The sequence below is a fragment of the Micropterus salmoides genome, unplaced genomic scaffold (genome assembly GCF_014851395.1).
Source record: "Micropterus salmoides isolate LMB-PRFRI ecotype aquatic unplaced genomic scaffold, ASM1485139v1 Ms_hic_scaffold_21, whole genome shotgun sequence".
Taxonomy (NCBI): domain Eukaryota; kingdom Metazoa; phylum Chordata; class Actinopteri; order Centrarchiformes; family Centrarchidae; genus Micropterus; species Micropterus salmoides.
The window spans coordinates 25,161,791-25,186,169 of record NW_024041262.1 but is presented as its reverse complement, the minus strand read 5'-3'; the positions used below and the strand labels follow the sequence as shown (position 1 = coordinate 25,186,169).

Below are 24,379 nucleotides of genomic sequence, written 5' to 3'. Positions count from 1 at the left end.
AAAGTGATTTGCAGGAACCTCTGTCCACTTGTAAATGTACAAGTGGGTCCAGAGTATAACTGGATCAAAGTGACCTGCGGACAGACATGTCCTGGTTTCTTTGTAGTGTCCTAGTTTTTTTGGGGTTTCCAGCTGATAAATTGGGTTTGCAGTGTGAAGCCTCAGACTCAGTGGACCCAAATATTGCTATGGACCCGAGTCCAGACTAGCTAGAGAGAGTAGATACTTCTCTGTTAATTCAAAAAATAATTGTAACTCAATTATTTGCTCATCCCCTCGGCCTGTGTTTATTTTCTATTTATCTCTTTTAACCCTGATTGTACCCTACACTGTAACTTTTACTGTCCTGTTTTACCCTGTTTTTTAAAATCCTGTTTTTATTTTCTATTTCACCGTTTTCAAAATTATATTTTGTTTCTTTTTCAATTTCCCTGTGTTTCTTTTATGTTTAATGTAAAGCACTTTGAATTGCCTTGTTGTTGAAATGTCCTATACTAATAAACTTGCCTTGCCTTAATATTATTACAGTAACAACGCGTTACTGCCCAACACTGATAACGGGATAATTTTCTCGAGATAACAAAACAGCAGTTTAGCACAAGGGTCGGCAAGTACATGTCTTAATGATAATTTCACTCTGGTTTTCACTGTTAGTGGTTAGCTCAGTTGATGGAGCACAGGACTCATGATTGTAGGGTTTGTGTGTTCAATCAAGACCTATTTTTATTTTTTATAATCCTATTTAACAAAGTTCTTATGAAGAGACGGTTTTAACTGCTCACAATAAAGCACGTGCTGGACCGTGCTCATCAACCTGTAGACTTTCCCCATCATTCCCAGGCAGAGGAAATGATTCTCATTCAGGGGAATCCATTTAACGTTACACATTTCCCTGACGGCTATTTCGGAACCTTTGAAATAGCCGTCGGGAAATGTATGATTGGATTCCCCTGAATCTCTTCATAACAACTTTGAAGAGGATGATAAAAAACACACAAAAAAACCCACAATCCTTGGTTTTCAAATCCTACGCTCTACCAGCTGAGCTAGCCATGACACTGAAAACTTGTTGGAAATTATCCTAAAGAAACGCACCTGCCGGCCAACCTAAAACAAAACCTAAAAAAAAATTTAATAGAGAAATACTTTTGATTTCAAACAAAATTTCCACGTGTTCCAAAATGTGTTGATGAATTACGATGAATATGGTGTAAAGTTGGGCCATGGAACAAGCAGCAACTGATTTCTTTTTCTGAAAAGTGTCTCATGAACTACTTAATTATTTGAAGGAATAAAAGCTGCCACATGTAGACAACAACAGATAATCATGGGACACATTTGGCACTGTGTATTTGATGCAGATTTGTATCCAGAGCAGATGAATAATTTATCAAAATTTTCGTTTTTTTTAATTAAGCAAATTTTAAGCCTTGGAGGAGGTATGTACTCCCTGAGAGATTCCTAGCTGTTCAATGTTTCACAGTATTCAGTTTAAGCTTTAGTCTCTTTTTGTCCCATAAGTGCAGAGGTTCCCCTTCCAGAGCAAAGAGAAATCCAAATCTGCTCAACTATGACTGAAGCAGTTTGTCCTCCCTGCCAGAGGGAGTTGGACAGTCTGGGTGGGAAACATTCATAATTCAGCCTTCACTGCCAGCCTTCAGTCTAGTTCCAAAAAGCAAAACATCAGCTTTAAAACCAGAAGTGAACTTTCTATATCCTGCAGTCTTCACACACATGAAGTTCAAATCTAATAATCTCCCTTCTGCAAGATCAGATCCTCATCGTGACTTCTGCCTGTGTTCCACATAAACCCACCAGACAATAAGAAAACAAACTCTACCTGCTATTTCCTCGGGTGTACCACCGCTGTTGGCAGTCAACAAGCTTTGCGTGTGGATGCCAAAAATCTTTCCAGGGACAAAATATATTCTGCAGGAGTGAAAAATGTGCCACTTGTGCCTTTGCTGGCATGAAAATCAAACTCACTCCCAATGTAGAATTACATATGCTAAGATCTTTTAACCTCTGTGTGAAAATCCAGCCTGTTTATGCAACATATTGAGCAGTGAACACCAGGTAATGTGGGAATAAGGCACTCACGCTTCAGCTGGAGTTCGGCTGATGACCTCCATGACATACGCCCCGGAGGTGACATCTGGGAAGTCTGAGTGCCTCTCCTTCAGCTCCTTAGCCAGCCTGAGGGGAGAAAAGATGAGGAAAACAGCCAAAACATGAGGTTTTGTACTAACATCAGTCTGATTTTAATTCAACTTGAAGGGATGATGCATTGTGACTCATTTTAAATTTCACCATGTTAAGTACTGCTCTGATTAATTGTGACACTCAAGCTTCAGGTTTTGAAAAGCTGCAAATTCGACAATGCAAACCAGATTTTTATGAAAAAATCTTGCTGCTGATTGGCCTGTGTAGTGAAGACATGCCTGCAATCTATAAAGTGATGGTATGCTTTGGAAAAATAGTTATTGTAACGTATAGTGAATCATTAGGCTAAAACCCACTGGTATGTTTAAAACTGTCATAAAGTAAAGCTTGTTTTGGTGTTTAGGGGCGTTTTCTATGGTAAACCCACGCTGGAGGGGCAGCTTGGGTGTTACTCTGACTTGTAGGCTGTTAACACGGCCTGTTGACTTACATTCCTATTTAAACTCGTCATTTGACTGCAGGTCACATTTTCGATACGATCTCCACCCTTGTTATGTATGAAAGTCAGGATTGTGAAACACTCTCTTCAGGTGAGATTAATCAGCCTCCCTCGTCTCAATGTTCTCAGATTATAGTGGCATTTGTTTTACGCAGCAAGACAGTCTGATCTCACAGAAATACAAAAATGTCATTTTATTATGACCACATGTATGGAAAACATGAGGACTGTATGGATATAATCAGTGTTTCATTCCAATAAAGTAACTGAAAACATGACCAATCAAAATATCTTACCCTGAACAAAATCACTAACCTTAACCACAAAAACCGAGCCAAAACAGATATTGCAGGCAGTTTCATTATTTTTATAATGAAAATACAAAATGGTAGTATTTTTACAAAAAATAACGTTCAGCATAACGTTCAGCATAAAGACGTCATCAGGAACAGTAACTTACGTTGAAGTGAGACTCATCATTCTAACGCCGATGTATTTCTTCTTCTGGAATGTTTTACCTGGAGAACATAAGGAAATGTGTTATTGTATAGTTGCCTTACAGTATTTTATAAATAAAACTGTGACATAAGTCTACGTAAAGTACAGAAAAAAATCTTCCATAAAGGCAGCTATGCCTTCTGGATAAATGAGTGACTTAAAATAAACATTAATTTCTCTGACATGGAAGCCAATCATAAACTCATCTCCTGTATAATAAAATACTGTGGACAGACTCTGCCTGCTGTGAACATCTGATACTGAAAACTTTTCTGTGCTCACAAGGTGGCCCAGGAGGAGGAAATTCAATTTAATACTCATGTCTCAAATTTACAATTTAACTAGCTCATTTTACTTCGCACACTTCCCTTACTGTTAACTTTGAGATAGGTTATATTATTGTTTTTTATTTCCATGTCAGGTCAAATATGTGGCGCATCCCATGTGGAATTAAAAGACTCATCAGAAATATAACAAGACATCTTCTGATAATGTTTATGTGCAAAACTTTGAACAAGCTGTACACCAAATAGTAAAAGAGGAAAGAACAAAATGCCACAAGCCCTGAGGTGTATCCTTAAAAAGGGATTTTCCTCATCTCACATGCTCACTTGCATGTAACTGGCTAACTTAAATTATTATTATTATTTAGGGGTTGTACCAGAACAGGTTTAAATGGTTATATTTTGAAAAAAACATCATATTTTTTGTCATCCTGCACATTGCTGCAGCTCCTCTTTTCACCCTGTGTTGAAGGCTTTGTTTTAGCTATGGAGTGATACATCTTGTCTCTAAATGATCTTTGTTGGGAGTTGCACATCAGCAGTTCCTAGTTAAGGACTACTAGCCAATCAGAAGCAGAGAAGGGCGAGCCCTTAGAAGCCGGTCAACATGGCTTTGGTTCAGCTGTATATCCCCTTACCAGCTTAGCAACATGGACTGGAGCAAGAGTTTCAGAGTGGTGAGTTATTAATCTGTAACAAAAGTATCTTGTTACTGTGTGCCGCTGCTCAGTGTGTTTTTGAGGGCGTGTCGAAGTAGCTGTTAGGCGCGCAAATTTTGCTGTGATGTCACAAGGATGAAAAGGTAAAGGCTGGACTAAAACAAGCTGTTTTCAGGCAGTTCAAAGAAGAGTTTTCTGTGGGAGATGGGAACTCCCTTTGGGCTGGACTTTGGGCTTTTTCACTTTGCAAATGTCTTACATGCACAAAAAAGGTTTAACTGTTTTTATGTAAACAGCAAACTCAGTCTGTATGCATCATCCATGTTTACAAAATACATTTCTGTTTCTATCCTACTGCATTAGATCACTGAGTTAAGACATAAAGCTCATTTCCTGTTTATGAGGGTTAAGATTATAGGCTGTATAAAATATAAAGATTAAGAAATATGCCCTTCATTGCATGTTGTCCTCCTCACCTCTTTGGCCCTGTCTCTGCTTCTGATACCGACTCTGTGATAAAATAGCAGCAAATCAAAAATGAAAGTGAACCTTTGGCCTGTCTGTCGTGTGACTCTGCCAGGAATTGTCTGATCTTGTCTGAGGGAATGGCGAAGGAGATTCCCGCTGTGACCTTCAGAGTGTTGATGCCAATCACCTCTCCATCCTGCGGGACACACACACACAAACACACACATTAATTTGCCATCATTCCTCAAATGCCCCACAGAAAAAGTCAAATTTCCTCATGGAGCTTGTTAAACAGCGTTTCTGACGCCTCATTGTCCTTCGTAGTAACATTGCCAGCTGAAAACAAATCAGAGTCAACTGTGGACCACTGCTATTTGCCAAGCGTGACCTAAACTCTTTATTTTATTTTCCTAATAAGGACTTCATGAGCCTTGGTGTTTGTTTATATGAGATTACGTATCTCTGTTTCGCAACATGGATGTTGCCCAGTAATAAGAAACTGTGTTTCTGTCCCTGTTTCAAAGAGGTGATTACAATTAAATTAACTTTAATCACAGGGTGAGACAAACGACGCGTGCACTGGTTACATTCAATTTCACCACCCTATTATCATATTCAACATCTTGGTAAGACCAAAAAACAAGCACTTCTACATGTTTCTAAATGTTTTCATGGGATTTTCACTACCTGGAGTCTATGATGCAAAAAAAGGTTAAAACCACATTTTAAAGTAATTTAGTCCTTAGAAACATGCTATGTTTAATTAATCAGGTTAGAACTAATGTTAGTAGCTGGTTAAATTAGAAAATTGCATGTACTGTAGAAATGAAACCTTGAAGTAAAAGAAAACACTACTGGTAGCAGACCTGCCTGACATATGTAGTATGGAATATGTGAAAACAAATGTTTTATTGGAAACACTTAATACGTAAGGAGAACGTGACTATATAGGCTAAGGACAAATCATTTGTAAAACAACTGCCTGCATACAAGATGTGTAATGCATTTCAAACAGGGGCCCAGCTTGTGTATTGTTTCTCCACTAGCAGGTTTTCCCTCACTTACCAGATTGACTAGTGGTCCTCCGGAGTTGCCATACTGCCAGAAAACAAATAAACAAACAAAGAATGTAAATGCAAAGAAAATAGTACATTTCTATTGAATAATCACATCAATTTTGAGCAAATAATTCCTGAATGGATCCTGTCATGTTCAGTTTTTCAGACGTTTGTGAGCCATATTGCTGAATCTCATCTCCACACAGTAGGCTATTGTCCCAACCTTCCCACCTCAGGGTGTGTTTGTCTTAGTCTCTTCGCTCACATTGATGATGGCGTCTGTCTGGATGTAGTCCATGTCAGAGTTGCGGAGGCCCAGCTCCTTGCCTCCCCTCTGGGTGGTGCTGACTATGCCGGTGGTGACGGTGTTCTGCAGGGAGAACGGGCTTCCTATGGCGACCACGAATTCGCCAGGACGCAGGTCCGCCGACCGGCCGAGCAGCAAAACCGGCAGCTTCATCTGCTCCGAACACATGGCAGGGAAACAGAGAAGGAACATGATCATGAAGAAAGGATGCAGTTCGAGACACAACCACCGCATTATATGTGTTGTTGTCTTCAAATGTTGTTCGAGGTAGTGGCCAAAATGGAAAAGACTGTATTAAACATCCTCCAAACTCTTTAAATGCTGAATATCATGTTGTGTTTTTCATCTAAATTTGGTGGAAAAGACAGAATCAAAGGAACACAGACGATGAACCAAATTGAAGGAACACCAGCACAGTCACTGGACAGTTGCCAGAACACACACACACACACACACACACACACACACACACACACACACACACGAGTAAACAGCAGTTTATTCTCTCTATGCTGTTGGAGGCAGACGTGGATTTCCTGTGGAGAGCTGAGTCAGCTCGCAGCCTGGACGAAGCTTCTCTCCATCCACAACCCAAACTCTAAACTGTAAAACATCATCAGTGACGGCTCATTTCAGCCCTGCAGGTTGTGTGTGTCCTCCAAAATCACATGTGGTTCACCTGGTTCATTCCTTACAAGTGTTTTCACTAAAAACAAAATAAGTAGGATGTTACACAGTGTAAATTGTTTAATGCTTATAAACCCACTTAAATAACTTGAGGTCTGAACTGTAAGCCAGTAAAATCTGACTGGGGTTTTCTTTGTCAGATGAACTTTGAAAAACGCCATATATACATCATCATACATCATCATATAACCATTACTAAACATGGCTGAAAGGCAACTTGTTATTCTCAGAAGTTTCAGACCTCTTCCTCAGTAAGATTATTGAAAAAGTCAGAAATGAGAAGTGGCTAAAACATGCTAGCTTTGGTTGTTTAAAATTAAAGTCCTGGTTAATTTGGGGACAACTGTGGTTACTGGCAGCACATTTTAATGATCATCTGTTCATAATGTCACGTGTATCGACCGCTGGGGCAGCAAACTCGCGCTGAGTAGCTACTCTATCAGACACACAACCAAAGAAGATCAACCAACCAGAGAATTTAGACCTCAGCCAAACAAATTGGGCTGTGATGATTCATTGTCTCACACTGTTCTTAATAAGGAAGACTAAAGAAAACAGTCAACAGTGTCATCTGACATTATTTCCCGTGAAAGTCCTGAATTTTTCAGACAAAACTACTATATAGAGACGCAGTCATAGAATACAAATACATTGATTAAAAATACCGACCACAATTAGTATCAAAATTTGATTTGATCAAATGCAAATCTCACAACTATAACTTTAAACGCAGGCGGTCGGGGACTCGACCATGAAAAGCACTGTCCCTGTGTGGAGTCTGAGACCTTTGTTACATGTCATTCCTCATCTCTCTCCTCCTCCTCATTTTCTGTCATTTCACTCATAGCCACACAGAAATCCTTCCAAGAAACATTTTAATAAAAGCAGGATGCTGTCCATTTTCTATTCCCAATTTTAGTTTTCTCATATTTTTCCATCATATCAACCGGTTCTTACCACCATGTGGTCAGTTGGCAGTTTTCCACAGTTTTATGCTGCCCTGGCTGTTGCTTTAGCTGCTTTCTGCCAGCCTGTCTACATGTAAATGTGTAAAAAAGACTAACATATGTTGCCAAAGAAATTAATCACACCCATGTCATTACAGCAAGAGTGTGATGTGATTTTGATGTACGAACAAATTGCTAAGATGTGAAGAGAGATCCAGAACAAGTCTAGCTGGATCAGTTTGTGAACAGATTTTTATTCGTACTGTTGTTTGTGTGGCAGCAGCTCTCAGCTCTGCCTGCATCTCTGACTAACTAGCTCGCAATTTTCTGCTTTTCCATCCCCTTCAATGCAGTTTCCAGTCCTGTCATATAAAAGATGCGTGTGCCTGATCGCTATTGCAAACACACTCACACACAGTTTATTTTGCTATTAAATGTGAAGCCCAGTTAAGACTTTTGTTTGTAATAACCTATTAAAATAGACTGTAATAGAATTACAGTGTCACTAATGTACACTAACCTCTCTCTCTCCACTTTATTAAACCAGGAAACACTCAAGAGTGCAGAGTGCCACTTCTTTCAGCCAAACCCTAGTCAAAATGATTTTTCATTAATTTAATTAAGTAACTGTTTTGGTTAGATATTTTTTGTATTTCTGTTTTACTGCTTAGTCAGGAATGTTTGATGTTAAAGTGTTAAGTTTACTGTTACAGAGAAATACATGAACTGAAGTCAAATTTTCAGGGACTTTTATATTTTTTAAACACTGAAATGAAGAAAAATGGTCAGATTATCAAATATGATTTGTAAAACTGAAAAAAGTTTTACAAATCACATTTATTGAAAAAGATTTTATCATAATAGTTTTGAATGTTGGATGTTTAGTGATCCGAAGTTTGGCATCAAGTATTTGTCCCGTTCTGACCATAAAGAAAAGTTTAACCACATAATCAACCATCTGGTTTCTTCACCTTTCACTCAGGAGCAAAAACCAGCTTTTAAACTTTGTTCTCTTCTGCTTCTGACCGATTGGCCCCAACATACACCCAGACACCCCAGTAAGATGTCTAGTTTCTTAAAATAACACTTAGTTTCTACTGTACTAGTGTGTGCGATTACATGGGTTCTGTCAACAGTTCAGACTCTCACTTATAAATGTGGTCTAAGGGGGAAAAGCTCTTCGCAGTCCAAGTCTAGCTCTTTTAACAAATCCATGATCTTAAGGCACTCGGGCTCCAGCCCTCAGCCATGGTGTTTGCAGACTGGCCGACCTTCTGTGAACTGTGTGCTGGCCTGCTGCACGTCGTCCTACTAACCTACTTCAGCCCCAGATGTGAAGTGGAGCAGAAAAACTGAGACATAAAGCAGCCGTGATGTTAAAACCCAGCTTTCATCAACTCTCCGCCGACCATGACAAGCGTCTGTTTGTCTGTCAACGTGTGCGTGTGTGCATCTTGTTTCCTCGGTGATGAAAGACACATCTGTTGCCCATTTCCTCAGTTAAGTAACAAGCCTGAAGACTCTGACCCACTTTTAGTAGGGTTGAATAAGCAAGAGAGAGAGAGGGGTAGAAACATAAGTGTCAAGAGAGAAAGGCAGAACAAGGTTAGAAGGGGAGTAAGGAAGGAGTGAATGGCACATGAAGTGAAGCAGAGAAAGAGGCACCGCGGAGAGAAACACACAAAGAGGCAGATGTGAAAGATGTGAATGTGTTTTACATCGCAGGGCAGCTGTGATGTGAAGAAGACATTTTCAGACCAATCTGTCTCTCTGTCTCTACGTTTGATTGACATGCAGAAAAAGCACGTCTAAAGACCACAGGTATGCTCAACATATATGAACAACACCTGTGAAGTTGTGCATTAGTGTGTGTGTGTGTGTGTGTGTTCATTGCAGCCTCATTGAATCTCGCTCATGTGCTTTCTTCACTGTTTTGTTAACACTTCCACATGCAGAACAATGAAATAGGGTTAGAAAAGTTCAATAAAGTTCAATATATGAACTTCCCCTAAGACGATCATTAATAAAATGTACACTTTTTACACAAAAAGCTGGAATGTTCATGTTACTTAACTTAATGACAAATGACATGAAGCTCTTTACAGGAGACTACTGGAAAAATCTGGTTAGTTAATTATGAATACATTTTTTTGTGTTATTGTTATAATTTATTTAACTCTTGTTGGGCAGCTGTAGCTCAGAGGCAGTTTTTGCTCAAATAAACCACCGGCTTGCTTGCAAGTCAAGGAACTTGAAAACAAAGTTTAAAAATTAGCTCACAGATAGATTGATAGAATACTTATATAATGAATCCCAATGAGGTCAATCCCCACCGCACCATCCCGTACATGCACACAAACTAACTGCCTCCTAAATCACCATCAAGCATATACAGACATAAACAAGGTGGCTTTGAAGCTCCTCTGTTCACCTGTACTGAACCACAACCACAAGTGAAGTCATCTGAAGACACCGTCTAACACACAGCATGCTGAGCTCCGCCCACCAGGAAAATGACCATGTTTCTCGCTCTGTGGTTTTCAGGATGACAGCACTTTGTCCAGGATGAGATTACAAAGCTGAGGGGCAGAGTTCCATAGTAATTTCAGAGTTTGCAGTCTTTGGCTGCAACAAAGCAGCCAAAGACCACAACAAGGGACAGAGCAGTAGTTTTGATCATTCCTCCTGTCGTCTTCTCTCATCGTTCTCTCTCTCTGCTTCATCTGCCTTCATTCTGTTTATCATTTCTTAAATGTAGTGAAAAAAGATTTGAGGGTTTTCCATCATGCATAAAAAAGTACAGTTAGCATGTTACAGGGTCAGTTAATCCAAATCACCAACTCACTTTACTGTGTCAGCAATGTCTTTAACTTGTTTCCAGATACATAGGGAGCTATTTTCTGGGGAAAAGATCCAACAAACCCACAGTACTACCTGCTCAACCCCAAACAGGCAGTGAATAAATTGGAGCATTTAGCAGCTAACGGGCTAGATATTTCGGTGGATAGTTGGTGGTTAAAATTCATTATTTTTGTGTATTTTTCCACATTTGTTTCATGATAATTTTATTTCATTTAATCCAGAATCTGAGAGCAGAAACTTACACGCTGTCCTTGCATTGATTGTGCCAAACCCCACCTGATTAGCGATAGGCCTCTTTCACCGCAGACACTTTGAAAGGAAAGCACAGGTGTTAATCACACAATTATGACTGAATTCCATTTGTTATCAGTATTAGGGTCCTGGTATACTGAATGCTGTCACACTGTCCTGGCTTACTGGTACACTTGAATAGAACGGAGCCATTGTTAATGTTATTAGTAACACCTGTGCTTTTCCTACGATGACAGGTCAAAATGTCCGCTGTGAAAAAGGTGTATTGTACAGATCCAATGTATCAATATACTGACACTTGATGGAGCTGCAAAATGTTCCTCTCTTTCTTGCTTCTTTCACCCTGCAGAACCAGAGCAGTGATATGATAACTCTCTGAGAATTTGCAGAAGGGATAAAAGCTGGGAATTAAAAAATAAAAACAGCACAGACAATGTACTCTCTGTGCAAACTATTACTCACAGCAAACTACAATTATTAACAAACACTTAAGATGATCTCTCTCTCTCTTTGAAAGACCATAATTGCTGCATCTCTCCAGCTGATTTTATGCAGCCTACTTCAAGCAGCAGTAGTTCTACCAGTATGGATCAGATTCTGCCGTTGGCCTTCAGATGTCCTAGCCTGTTCAATCCTATGAGCTGATCAGATCAGCTGGGAGCAGTTTCCATAAGCTGCTCATGGATACGTGTCATGGAAAATGATCGATGCTGGCTCAACGTGGAATATGGCCGTAAGGCTTCACTGGATGAGTCAAGACTCAAAACAACACCAACGAGCTCCTGTCTGCACATGCTCAGAGGAAACCTGCCTCAGTAGCAACCGTACAGGCTAACACTGGTGTCTGAAACACACTTGTTTTATAATTTATACTAAAAAATATGATTCTGTTCAGGGGGATATAGCAAATATTCTTTAAGTCAATAAGTTGCTGTAATCAAAACATCCTTTTCAGTTTCTGTTCATTTCACTAAGCTGAAATTTTCTCAACTCTGGATTCTTCTCCATCTCACTCTGATATTTTCTGAATGGTGTCACTCTAATCTCTGTTTCTATAGCACGTTGTTTCATTGGACTGAAACAACCACTCAGAGCCCTAACTGGCTACCTGGTGCTCCTTAGCCAAAGAATAACCAATGACTGACTGTCATCTTAGCTGGTCTTAAAGACCCTGCACACCCACCCAGGTGTTTCCACACATTCTCACTCCCATCTCCTCACATATGGACGCTTGGTCATGACCCCTTGGTGTCACTTTTTAACGCCCAGGATACCCTTTAGCATCGTTCTTTGATGTTAAGGGCTCCGCGGTCAAGTTAATGACAATACATAACGTCCGGTTAGACTTTCAAAATAAAAGAATGTGTTAACGTACAACACCTACCTGTAGCGTTCAAATGTGACGCTACAGGGCTTCCCCCAGTGCGTTGAACTATGACGCTTAGGGGCTTTGCAGTGGGTTATGAAGATACAATTACCATCCTACCTACTGTCTGGCAGAGACGGCTCTGTCATAATCCTTTCACTATTTTTAATCTAAAGATGCCATGAGGACAGTTTGGGTTATGTCGAGATGACAATCATTATTCCAAGGCAACAAAAGAGAAATCAGTAGTATCTGCAGTGACACGATAAAAAATGAGAGTATGTGAGAATGAAGGCCCACTCTGTCTTTCTACTCTGCTTTCATAAAACCTCCTCTGATAGGAGCAGAAGCTTATCAGCGCATAACACGCAGCTACACGTCTGACTGCTTCATCTGCAATACTTTACTGCTGCAATTACACCTAAAAGCCGTTTAACACTGACCTGCACTTTGTACACACAGGGAGATGTGCGCTACTCAGACTGTGTAGTTTTATTGGACAGTCACCGGCATCAAAGTCATCACTTCCTTTTCGTGTGATTTATGACAATGACTTAACTGTTAGAATCATTATCTCATCCCTTTTCACAAACATTGTTTGTCAGAGAAAACAAAGACAAACGCAAACAATATTACACTAAAACTGAATGAAACTTCCCCCCAAAAGTACCAGGGACCTTTTCAGACAAGATGGAATCAGAACTACAAAAATCAGACAGTCGAGACGAACTTTCAAGTCAGAGAATATGACCCCGAGTGCAAGCTGCTGAAAATATGTGCATGTATTGGGATGGATGTGGGGGAGGGTGGGCGTTTGCGCAGAAGTACAGTTGCCTCTTGGTTTTTGTGTGCATGTAAACTGCAACCACAAGTGCTGAGCAGTTTGTGTATTTCTGCACAATTTCATCCCCTGAAGCTCCAGTTACACCCTACTGCCCGGCCCAAACATGCAGATGAAAACCATGATCGTCTCTGTCTGACATGAACTCACATCCTGCAGTGTCAGTGTCTCTGTGTGTATGTGTATCTAATTACAGAAGTTTGTTTCGAAAAGTATCTCTAAATAGTGGAGTATGAGATAATGGAAAATTCAGTTGTGAATGAACACGCTTTTTTGCCATATATGAATATCTGAAAACTGTGTTTTATCTAGACTCAACCACAGCGTTTTTACATTAAGTGAGTGCAATTATGTTTAAAAAACAGCTGTTCAACAGATGACATTTTTTTTATTCTTCGTGTTTCTGTCAAAATCAGGCCTGCCTGGATTACAATAAAGTAATTCCATTACAGCACCTCCGTTACACAAACGGAAGATACAAGAAACATCGGTTTCAATTAACATAATCATGCTTGTGGTGATGTTTCTATTCTTTTGCGTCTTTGTGTGACTCTGTGGATCCATCAACCCCCAAAAACGTGGTTACTGCTGATGGCAGTTCCAGATGGTAGATGTTTGTGGCATTAGCAGGTCTGTACCTGCCCTCCTGACGGACTGGAGGGGGTAAAGATACAGTTGAGTGTCATTCCTACTTTGACTTAAAAAATTACATTGGCATACCATGTTGTATATTTCTTGAGTTTTCTGTATTATAATGTTCAAAAATGGTGTTAAAAGTTTTATTTGTGTCACAGTAATATTGAAAAGGGTAATTTAATGTCTTTTAAAAGCTCTTAAAGTTTATCAAATCCTGTGTTTTTAATATGGTGAAAACCGAATCCAGATCAGAGTTGCATAATGCATCTAGCCTGCTTTCATAAGCACAGCTGGACTTCATTTCCCTTAATTTATTACCTGTTTTCTCTTACTCAGCCCATTTCTAGATTCACAACTTTAGCTCCAGTCACAAACAGGCTGCTTTTGAATGCTTTAGTTCTTCTGTTTGGTTGTTAAACTTGGAGGGAGTGGATTAGACAGTCTATAAAGAATGTCAAACTCCTCAAGGTACATTTTAACACAACTTGGAGAGACCACTTTGTTCTGATGGGTGAATCAGGCATTAACTTTTAAAAATTTCTAACCATAAAACTGAATATTCCGCTCTAAGTGTCTGACCTTGTGCAGGATGTTGCAGCTCTGTCTGCCCGGTGTCTGCACAGAAAGGAGACTCAAACTAAAAATGTTTTTCCATTGCACAAATTTTGTGGAAAACCTCCTTCCTGAACTGAACCCCGGCCAGTCCAGTCCAGTCATCCCTGGACCGAAACAAAGTGCTAAGAGAAAATGAAAAGACAAATTAACCCACATGCAAAAGTTCCCTCTGTATCCTGACCTCCTCCACAGATATCCACTTTCATGAGTCATGATATTATTTTGCTGAGGCGCCTCGCCTCAAATACCCTCTGAGCTAAAATTAAAACCAGGCTTTCCGTTTAGGGGGAAAATATATTTTCCAAAAAGGAATAAATACCTGATTTTGTTTTGGAAAATAAAAAAGAGGGAGGAAAAGAGAGAAGCAGAGAGGGAGAGAAAAAAACAAGTCTGTCTGAGAGGAGATTTTAAAAAGAAGAGAGGAGGCATGAAAGGACACAAAGAGAAGAAGTTTCTCGAGAGCTGCATCTTAAAACAGAACCACCCAGAGAGAAAGAAGGCCTTATTTTTCCGTCTTGATTAAGATGCTTCAGTGTTGTCTCAGATTTTTGGATGACACATGAATGAGCAGATAAATTATATCGTACACAAGTATGATTTATCATTCCCACTGACTTTAAAATAATTTCCCCACAGCTACAAAACCATCTGCGGACTTTAAAGAAGCAAAGATAATGTTACGGGGAAATGTGGTGTGACCACAGGACTTCAGCATTATAGAAGGAGAGGTTGAGACCGTAATACAGATTTCAAAATTTCAAGGTAATTTGGTGGTCAGATTGAAGGGAAGACAAAAATAAGAGTACGGACAAGAGCCATCTCATCCATTCATCTCTCCATCCCTCTCTCGCTGCTCACCGGTGCATCGATCTTGATCAGAGCGATGTCGGCCTTCTCATCCACGTCTTTGATCTTGGCGTCGAATGTGGCTCCGCTCTTCAGCTCCACCTTGAGGAAACAAAATCATAAAGTGGGCATAACAATAAATTACAATAATTAACCAACACAAGTTATTACAAAAACATTATGTGAGTATGTTTCCGCAACACTATCTCTACATCCCTGCACCCGCTTTGCGTACCTTTACTCGTTGCTTGTTAGCCACCACGTGGGCGTTGGTGACAATGAGTCCGTCCTCTGACACAACAAACCCTGAGCCGCTGGCTACTGCCACCTCCCGCTTAGAAAATATCATCCTGAGCAGAAAGAGGAGGAGACGGGAACCTCAAACAACAACAAGAGGACACCAGTCCAGCTCAATCACATACATTGATGTTCACAAAAAAAGTACTTTCTTTCATTTAACTACGGGTGTACTTTAATAGGTTTAACTAAGAGGTACCAAGTGACTTCACTGTAAACATGGACAAACAAAGAGTACACAGCCACCATATCTCCTACCTTGCAAGCAGAACTACAGAAGTCATCAATTCTGGCAGTTACATCAAAACAAAACCCAGTCATCTGCTACAAGTATGTAACACGAATTTGAGTTCCTTAAACCCCAATACCATCACATTGGAACCTTTCAAGGAAGACTGGCAGCTTGTTTAGTTGTGCAGGTTCAGGTGGGTTTTCTTACTTGCGGTACAGTTCAATATGAACAACAGCAGGTGCGATCTTCTCCACCACGTCAGCGATGAAGTTGTACTTGTAACGAAGACTGTCAGGGTTCTGCTGACCTGAAGGGGGGAAAACACAACATCAATGAACTGCATCACACACACACACACACACACACACACACACACACACACACACACACACACACACACACACACCATAGTGGCCATAGTTGAATGGATTTTAGTCAATAGCAGCACAGTTACTGGGACTCTACAAAGTGTAGGAAGGGTTCATGTTAATCTGTTAATCAAGCAGACAACTGTCAGTCAGTGTCCTGAGTTTTATCTGAAGCATGACGACTGCATGTGGTGCAGGGTGGTGTGATTGGATCTAAACTGTAACTGCTGTGTTTAACCAAATCCAGATGTGGAGTGCAGTATATGAACAGTAGGTTCTGTCTGCTGGCTCCACTGATGCTTATAAAACAAAGGAAATGACTCAAAAGCCTCTAAAGATGTGGAGAGATGGGGGGATACTAGGATGTTTTTTGAATAAATCGTAACAGTCCATGTGTAACCGTTGCTGTCACCTTACATAACCCCAGTTTGGTTTCACTCCAGGGGTGCTGCAACATCTGTCACTGCTAAGGATCTTTCTTTTCTCATTTCACAGGTCGTTTGTAAGTCGCCCCCCCCCCACCTCCCACTCCAACCTGCTGGGACCGTGAAACACTCTCCCCCATACATCTGTGTGTTTTGGGGTCGAAAACATGTTTTCTCAAAGAGTGACATAAACGCAACACATGGGCCGAGACATTAAGACATTACGCAACATTAAACAAAGTGATGTTTGTTTACGACGGGTGTGAATATACTACAAGTTAATAGGAATACGTGGACTAACGTCTATTTTTACAGTCTTTATTTTCAGCACAAAGACTTGTTGTTTTTGATTTTGATCAACATCTAAATAAGAAACGTGTGTGCTTGTGTGACAGTGTTTTTAACATCTGGACAAGGTTAAGTATAACTACGCTTATTTATAATTATTTGTAATTATAATGATTTTTCCATTTAATCTTTCCGCCATACATCAAATGAACCATCACAATCACTATGCTTACTTCATGGACAGTTTGGAAAATGGTCAGCAGTGATTTACTTAAGTTTACTTAACTCTTACTGAAATATATCAAATCTCTCGTATGGTCTTTTAAATGCAACCTTGACTATCCATGGAAAAGAAAACATGCCAGTGTAGACATGTCTCTGTGTGGCTGCAGGTCACAGATCTGCAGGATACTCTACTGTAGCTCACTTGATTCCCTCCACATATTTTCAGCTGTCTTCAGATCTTATCACAGTCGAGCCCCTGAGCTTGTCCTCATAGTGATCACCTCATTCCACTTCATATCACTTCTTCTTCAGTCAGCGGTTAAATAGGTCATGCTGGCGGAGCCGATAAAACTTTTTTGGCTCACAAACAAACAATAGCAGCATATTATTTGATTTTTCTTTGGAAAGTCTTGTGTTTGTGTGTAGTTTTTTTGGAAGACAATACCAGATATTACTTTTAAGGCAAGGAATTTTGTCAGATTTCTTTATTTTGGTCTTCTAAATAAAAAGAAAAGTTAAATCCTGTGTAAATCTAGCTTCAACAGACGTGTCCTTTCACTGTGCTGTATTTAACCTTGATTGTACACCTTTTTTTGAGATGAGACAGAAAGGCACAAATATCTGCTTACATGATCATCATCCTCTAGTGATGGAACATTTCAACAGTTTCACCACATTCACCATTCATGTGTCCATCAGTAATAAAACTGTACACTGACGTTGCTGTGTCCGAGTAGATCATTGACAGACAGAATGAAACAGTTAAAAAAGAAAGGTTTTGATAAATCACTGAGGCAATATATTCCACTAAACAGTTAAAAACACCAGGTCCAAACAGGAAGCCAAAAAAAAATGTTCCAAAAAAGATGAAAAGAAATACAACAACTATCAATAGCTACTACACTATATAATTAAAGTTTGACTCTCTCCATTCCCTACATTACTTTAAATTTCATCAGCATACTGACTTGGTACACAGCTGACTTTTTAAAAAGTATTTCAAGAAAAAACTAAGCACATGACACAGAACTGCATTTGAAAAATTACATTAAGTGCAAACTTAAGTTTTTCCTCCATCGTTTAAAAAAAAATCTCTCTCTACATGAAAACGCAAAAACACGCTATCAAGTGCTGTCAAGAGCACTCCAAACCGCCAGGTGGCAATACGGGCCTAACCGTAAAGCCATATTGGCCCATCAGAGCCTAATAAAATCATAAACCAAGCATGCAGTGGCGTGCTTTCTTAAAATCTTCAACCTGGCAGGAGTTTTAAAAAATGTTCGGTTTCAGTAACCTCATACTTCGTTTCTGTGTGGACGAACGGCCAAACCGCACAGACAAAGTCAGGGTTTTGGAAATAGACAGGGGCTTAGCTGACAGTTACTGCTTATGAACTCTCAATCCTGATTGGACACGTTCACTGTAACCAGTTAGCGAGATAGTTTGCCTGCTCTTTCTGTGAATATACTGCTGCACTCAGTCAAGGTCTTTAAGGTTCTCTCAATGTTTAAGCTCATAAGGCTCGAGTCCAAGTGAAACCACCGCTCATGAATGTTTGTGTCAAGTCTCTTTTCATTTTGTCAAATTAAGTCTGAAGTTGTCAAATGCTTGACTTGAGTCTGACTGGACTTGAAGTCACGTGACTCTTGTCCGGGCTGAAGTCTGACTCAAGTCTACGACTGAGGAAACGAAAGTGAGGATCTCCCCCGGTGCTGCTGTAGAGTTTGTGACTGAGCACCTGTTTGTTGTGAATGTTCGCTGCAGCTTCAGCTGCAGCAGACTGTCTGGAAGACACTGATGTGTTTGGCTGGCTGGGTGTTTGGCTGGAGGATTAGTGATGTGCCAGCTGCAGCAGCTTTGAAGTGAACTGAATGGAGCCAGTCAGACGAAAGAAAAAACATCTCAACCTCAAACACACTGTCAGTAAGAGCCCTGCATATACTGAGGTCAATTCTACACTGCCCAGTGAAAAAAGCTACAGCAGGTAGATTTGTGAGAGATCGTTGCTCAGGTGTCAGTGTACTTATGGCAACCACAAAGAGAGCTCAAAACAGTGTCTGCTCACATCACAACAAAATGTGATATTAATGGACAAGGCTGGTGATATTTCATATTTTTATTATTGTCAAAATCACAGAAAAAAGAGCCAAACCAATAATAAATACGTACTGTGTGTGTATCGCAGCTATCTCTTCTTCCTCTGAGCCTCAGAGCTCCACTGTTGTCCTAAAACTATAAAAACCCATTAGTGAGCCTCACTGCTGCGCTGGCTGACATGTTCCTTCATCACCATGAACTCACACATTGTAGTTTATTCTGACTCAGTCCCACATACACCGTCCTGCTGCGCCAAAACACTCACTAAAGCACCACTTGTGGATTCATCCACCGTTGGAAATAGTCCGCAAAAAATGCACTAGTTGAGGAATGTTTGCAAAACAAATGAAACCATGTTCTAGGGAAGTGTTTATAAAGATTTACATCTTCAATAGGGACCAATGGGCTTGGAGCCACACACAGGGTGGGGAGGTCAGCAGATATTGCAAGTTGGACAACAAGAAATTGTTCAGGGATTTTATTTGCAGCAAGGTTTCTCTCTGCATTTCTCAGACATGAACTCAAATCAATCTAGAAACGGATGGTTCATTTTGTAAAATGATCAGCAGTGTTGCACAAAACTGGTAGTAATTTTAGTTTTTTAAACAAAAACTTGTCTCCTGAATGCAGCACGAACATGCTTTCCCCAAATATTAAATTATACCATGTTCTGCACTTTCTGTGGATTCTCATTAAGAGCTGGATGAGCCTGAACTGGGAAAGATTCCACCAGTTCCTGAAAGAGTTGAGTCACCGTGCAACCGTGTTTTGTTGACGCTGTATCCACGCCTGTCAATCTGACAAAAGCTCGCAAGTCTGCACAGGAAGCAGGAAAAAGAAAAGAAAAATGACAAAAGGAAAAACATTTTCATCCCTTCAAATCTGGGTTAAATAACCGTTTGACCCAGATCTGTGTCTGTTTAGTAAGTTACACAATCAACCAATCAGCTCCAAGAGATGAATCATTATAGAAGGCTTACAGTAACATGGTGTGTGTGTAACTGACACCTTCCAGATTTCTTTTCTCAGCTCCTCAGAGACAAGTGACGTACAAACATGTGTCCCTCTTGATTGAGCACATTAAAGATGGAGGAGAGGACATCAGGAGAGAGGAGAGGAAGGAAGTTAAGGGGAGGAGAGAAAGTGAAGGAGCATGAGATGCGGAAGGAAAGGAGATCAGATGGACATACAGAAAGAGAAAGTGCCTCAAAAGGATAAAGATAAAAATTACAGATGCAAGGAGAGAGGAGGAGAAGGGAAGTGGATGAGATGAGTGGAGTTAGATAACTCACTATTCTTTCCCTCCCTCTTGGATCAACAGATCAAAGATGGGAGGAGAAACATCATGCATGAGGAGAATAGAAAGAGAGAAATCACATGTGGAAGGAAGGAAGAGGAGAAGAATGGAGAGGAGGTAAAGTGCGGCAAGATGAGGAAGAAAATGAGGAAAGAAAAGGGCAGAGGAGAAGAAATCTCATCTTAATCTTTCCTTTCCTGGAGAGATTACAGATGGAAGGGCAAAAGAGGATGTGGAGGGAGGAGAAGAAAGACGATGGCGAGCACGAGGGGGGAACAAAGAAAAGGGAGGATAAGATGGGTGGAGAACTAAGATGAGGAGACGAAGAAAGACGTTGACCTGGCTGTCAACTCCACTTAGATTCCGAGCTAAACTGCACTGAGCAAATTGGTGTGTTTACAGCTGCAGCTTCACAAAGTGTGTGTGTGTGTTCCTTAATTTGCTTTCATTACTTTCCCTCTCTCTCTCTCTCTCTCTCTCTCACACACACACACACACACACACACACACACACACACACACACACACACACTCACATGGGAACACTGTTTGTTTTTGCAGCACAGGCACTCAGGACATCCTGGCCTTACTGCAAGACATTATGTCCCTGTTAAGACAATCTTAAAAGAGAAAGAGAGACAGAGAGCGAGAAAGAGGGAGGCTTCGAGGTGGAAAACAACCCCATTTTTAGAGTTTGGTGCAGTGCAAGGTAACACTGCAAATCTGACTGATCAGCAAATGGAAAGATGCCAGAGAGACAGAGGGAGAGTGTGAGCAAGGTTAATAAGAGCAGCTTCTAATGTCATGAATGTCAGATACGGTTACATCGATGCTGTAACTTGTCACAATATTAAAACATCCTCTTGCATGGGTGATGTGTGGTCATCTGATTTAAATTCTGCTGTCATTGCATTAAAGCAAGACATGTTATCTTTACCGAACAGCGGTCACTGTGGGCTGACAACTACATGATAATGGTAAATGCTTGAATGCACAAACAGACAGACATGGAAATATCCATCTAAAGTTAAAGCTAAAATTATCAGCTGGCCAAACCAGACTGAGTAAATCTGTAGCAACATAACCCCTGAGTGTATGAAAGGAAAAGCCTGTGTTCACTTTCTTAGTTAGCCGTTAGTTTTACTTGAACTCATTTAAAATGGAATATCTTAGAGTTTTGGAGTCCTGGTCAGACAAAACAAGACATTTGAAGATTTCTCCTTGGACTTTCTGTACTTAATGTTGCAATTAAGCCCATTTGAAAATGCATTTTTTGGAAGATTTGAGGAGGAGTGAGTGCATAGACCTTAACAGATGGAGGAGGAGGAGATTCATTCTGTGTGTGGACTGCTGCTGAGGTCATCCAAGTTCAGATCCAAAACACACACACACAAACACACATTACTGAAATATTTCTGTCTTATCACACTTCAGGCTGTGTGAGAGCAGTTAGGCATACAGCTATTTCCAGAGTTTAGTTCTCTCTTTTCCTGTTCATTTCTTAAGATACAATCTGTCTCTCTCTCTCTCTCACTCACTCACACACACACACACACACACACACACACAGCTCTCACCTTTCCCACAGGCGCCTCTCTGGATGAAAATCACCGGCGGCTGCTGCAGTTTCATCGCCCGGTTGCTGACGCGCTTCAGCTCGCAGATGTTCCGGTACGAGACGCCGTCGCTGCCGCACACGGGCTCGGTGCTGGTGCACGCGCACACACCGGCCTTGCCCCTCCGCCTGACTGTGGCGGACACCTCCACGCCGTCGGTCACAACACACTCCATCCCCTCGGCGCACTCGTGGTCTCCGGTGCCGCCGCACTGCTCGCCCTCGCCGGACGCGCACACCGGGCAGCAGTCGCAGCGGTCCAGCACGTCCCCGGCCAAGCAGTCAGCGGGGATCGGCGCGCACTGCGACTTGTCGCACTTCTCCGGGCAGCCGATGGCGAAGCGTCTGGTTATCCGCGCCTCAGCGACCAGATATGGGCAAATGAGCGGGGCCATTACGCAAAGGATAATCTGGAGACGCATGATGACACCCCAAAAGAAACTAGAAAATAAACTATGAACTGGACTTTGAAATCGATATGAAATGCTAGTAGTTTAAAAGATTTCAAGAGTGCTCTTGGGTAGTGTGGAGGTCACGACACCGTTACCGGCGGCACAAACGGATAAAGTGTGGCGCTACTGTCTCCGGTTGTCTCGGTTTATAAAAGCTGCAGGATAAACACAGCGGGCGATTGGTGGGCGTGTGTGACGTCTGTCAGAGGGAAGGAGGGGATGATGGGGTGGTGGAGGTGTGTGTGCTGTATGTGATTAAAGTTGTGCATGGTGGAAAGTAACTGTGTAAGAAACTACTTGCAAATACTAGGCCTATAGCCTACCTGAAAATAACTTCGATGTAGTTTTACTTGAGTATTTAGATTGCAGGATGCATTTTTATCAACTATGTCCAAATCAGATTATCTGCAACATCTATGGATTAAACTATTAAACAGGATGAAGTAGTTAAAATTAGCTCAAGCCTCAACAATAAATGCTTCTTACATGTTAAGAATTGATAAATAGTAATCCCAGTTCTTTCACTTTGGATCCTTTAAGCACATTTTACTGATAATACGTATATGGTTTGAATGCAGGACTCTTACTTGCAATGGAGTATTTGTTTGTGTGGTCTTTTTATTGTTGTATTGTATTGATTAAGTAAAAGATCTGCACACTTATTCCGCTCCTAATACAGGGGGAAAGAATTGAATATTTCATATATCAGTTATTAGTCAGTTATTAGGTGTGGTCACCCTCCTTTACAGTGAAAAGTACAGAGTTTCATTAATTAAACCTTCAATTTATTAAAGGATTTATTCTCCTGCTCCTCTGTCCTTCAGTCTAACTGTATTTTGTAATCAAATACTCTGCAGTGCTGCTGGGTGCATTCCCAATGACCTCCAGCGAGTGCTGATGTACAATGATTGATTTTTCCAATAAAAGTCACAATCCAATATAGTGATTGAAAAGTTAAGCTTGGTTTTAGGACTTGTCTGCTTTGAACACTCGTAGTTCAAAGCAGACAAGCAGACCAGGGTTGCAGCACATTTTCTATCGCATGATTGTTCTTGGGCCCAAAAAGAACATTAGCAACCGCTGCCTATCCAAGCATGTTCTTGTGCGCATGCTTGAACTCATGAGCGAGCCAAAACGGAGACAGCTTCACACATGCTGGATCTGTAAACTCCCGCTGCAATGTTACAGTAATATTTTTATCAGCTTGATGTTGAGCTAATCCATGCTCTTTGAATGATACTGTTAGAGTGACTGCATTAAGCCAACGTAATATGTCAGGTAGTGAGCTAGACTGAACATTATAAATGAGATTGTTGCCACACTTCAGTATGAAAGTTGGACCGCAGTAACTACTTTACTGTAGTGAATGGGTCTTCCTCTGTGTTGTTATCCTCTGCCATTAATTGCTGTATTGTATATTATTTGGGTCACGTAAGTTCCAGTGAATGAGAGGTAGAAAAGCTGTGTACCTGAATATCGGTAAAACAACAATAAATCTAAATTGAACGTTAAGGAAGGACTCTGCATGAGATAATAACAAATCACACACAATCTAGCATCCATATTTAAGCATTAGCATTAAACCAATCATCCAGGATATTATATGAGAATATTACAGCTAAAAACAAATCGCTCCACATTTACTTTGTACCGTTACATAATTTCTTGCAGACTAAAATCTAAATTTTGACATATTAACTGTGGTACACAGGAGAGTAACATGGGTCGTATTAGCTGATAGAGTAATGTGGAAAGCCATATAAGTATTTTGCACCAGATAACAACTCAAGCCTTTCTGATGTTAACCGTGTTTTTGTTTGGCCTGAAGGGCTTCAGCACATAAAACCTTTTTGTTGTTTTTAATCCTTCTGATAAGTTTTTGTTGGAGTCAGTGTTGTGCTGGTAGCTGGTTGTTTTATGGTGTTAGTGCACTCCATGTCGTTAGCTGCAGTGTTGTTGCTGTGTGAACGTCATAGCCTATTTGATCAATGGACTCCAAATCTGAACGATTTCTTCACATAGAAAGAGGCATGCTGGCCGTCACAGGCAACCGAAAGGGCCGGTGAATGACTCATTTGAATGTGAGGTCACAACC

The 24,379-nt window shown here is 40.7% G+C and overlaps 1 protein-coding gene across 1 annotated transcript; it reads right to left on the bottom strand.

Moving 5' to 3' along the window:
* Nucleotides 1-2,100: 2,100 nt before the first annotated feature.
* LOC119915616 (serine protease HTRA1B-like) lies at nucleotides 2,101-22,432 on the bottom strand (the record flags this gene model as incomplete). Its single annotated transcript, XM_038735230.1, is given in 9 exon segments — nucleotides 2,101-2,196; nucleotides 3,123-3,180; nucleotides 4,653-4,767; nucleotides 5,637-5,669; nucleotides 5,895-6,089; nucleotides 15,001-15,090; nucleotides 15,224-15,338; nucleotides 15,725-15,824; nucleotides 21,795-22,432. Coding segments are annotated over 9 exon segments (1,262 nt in total), but the record flags the coding sequence as incomplete, so codon positions are not given.
* Nucleotides 22,433-24,379: the final 1,947 nt, after the last annotated feature.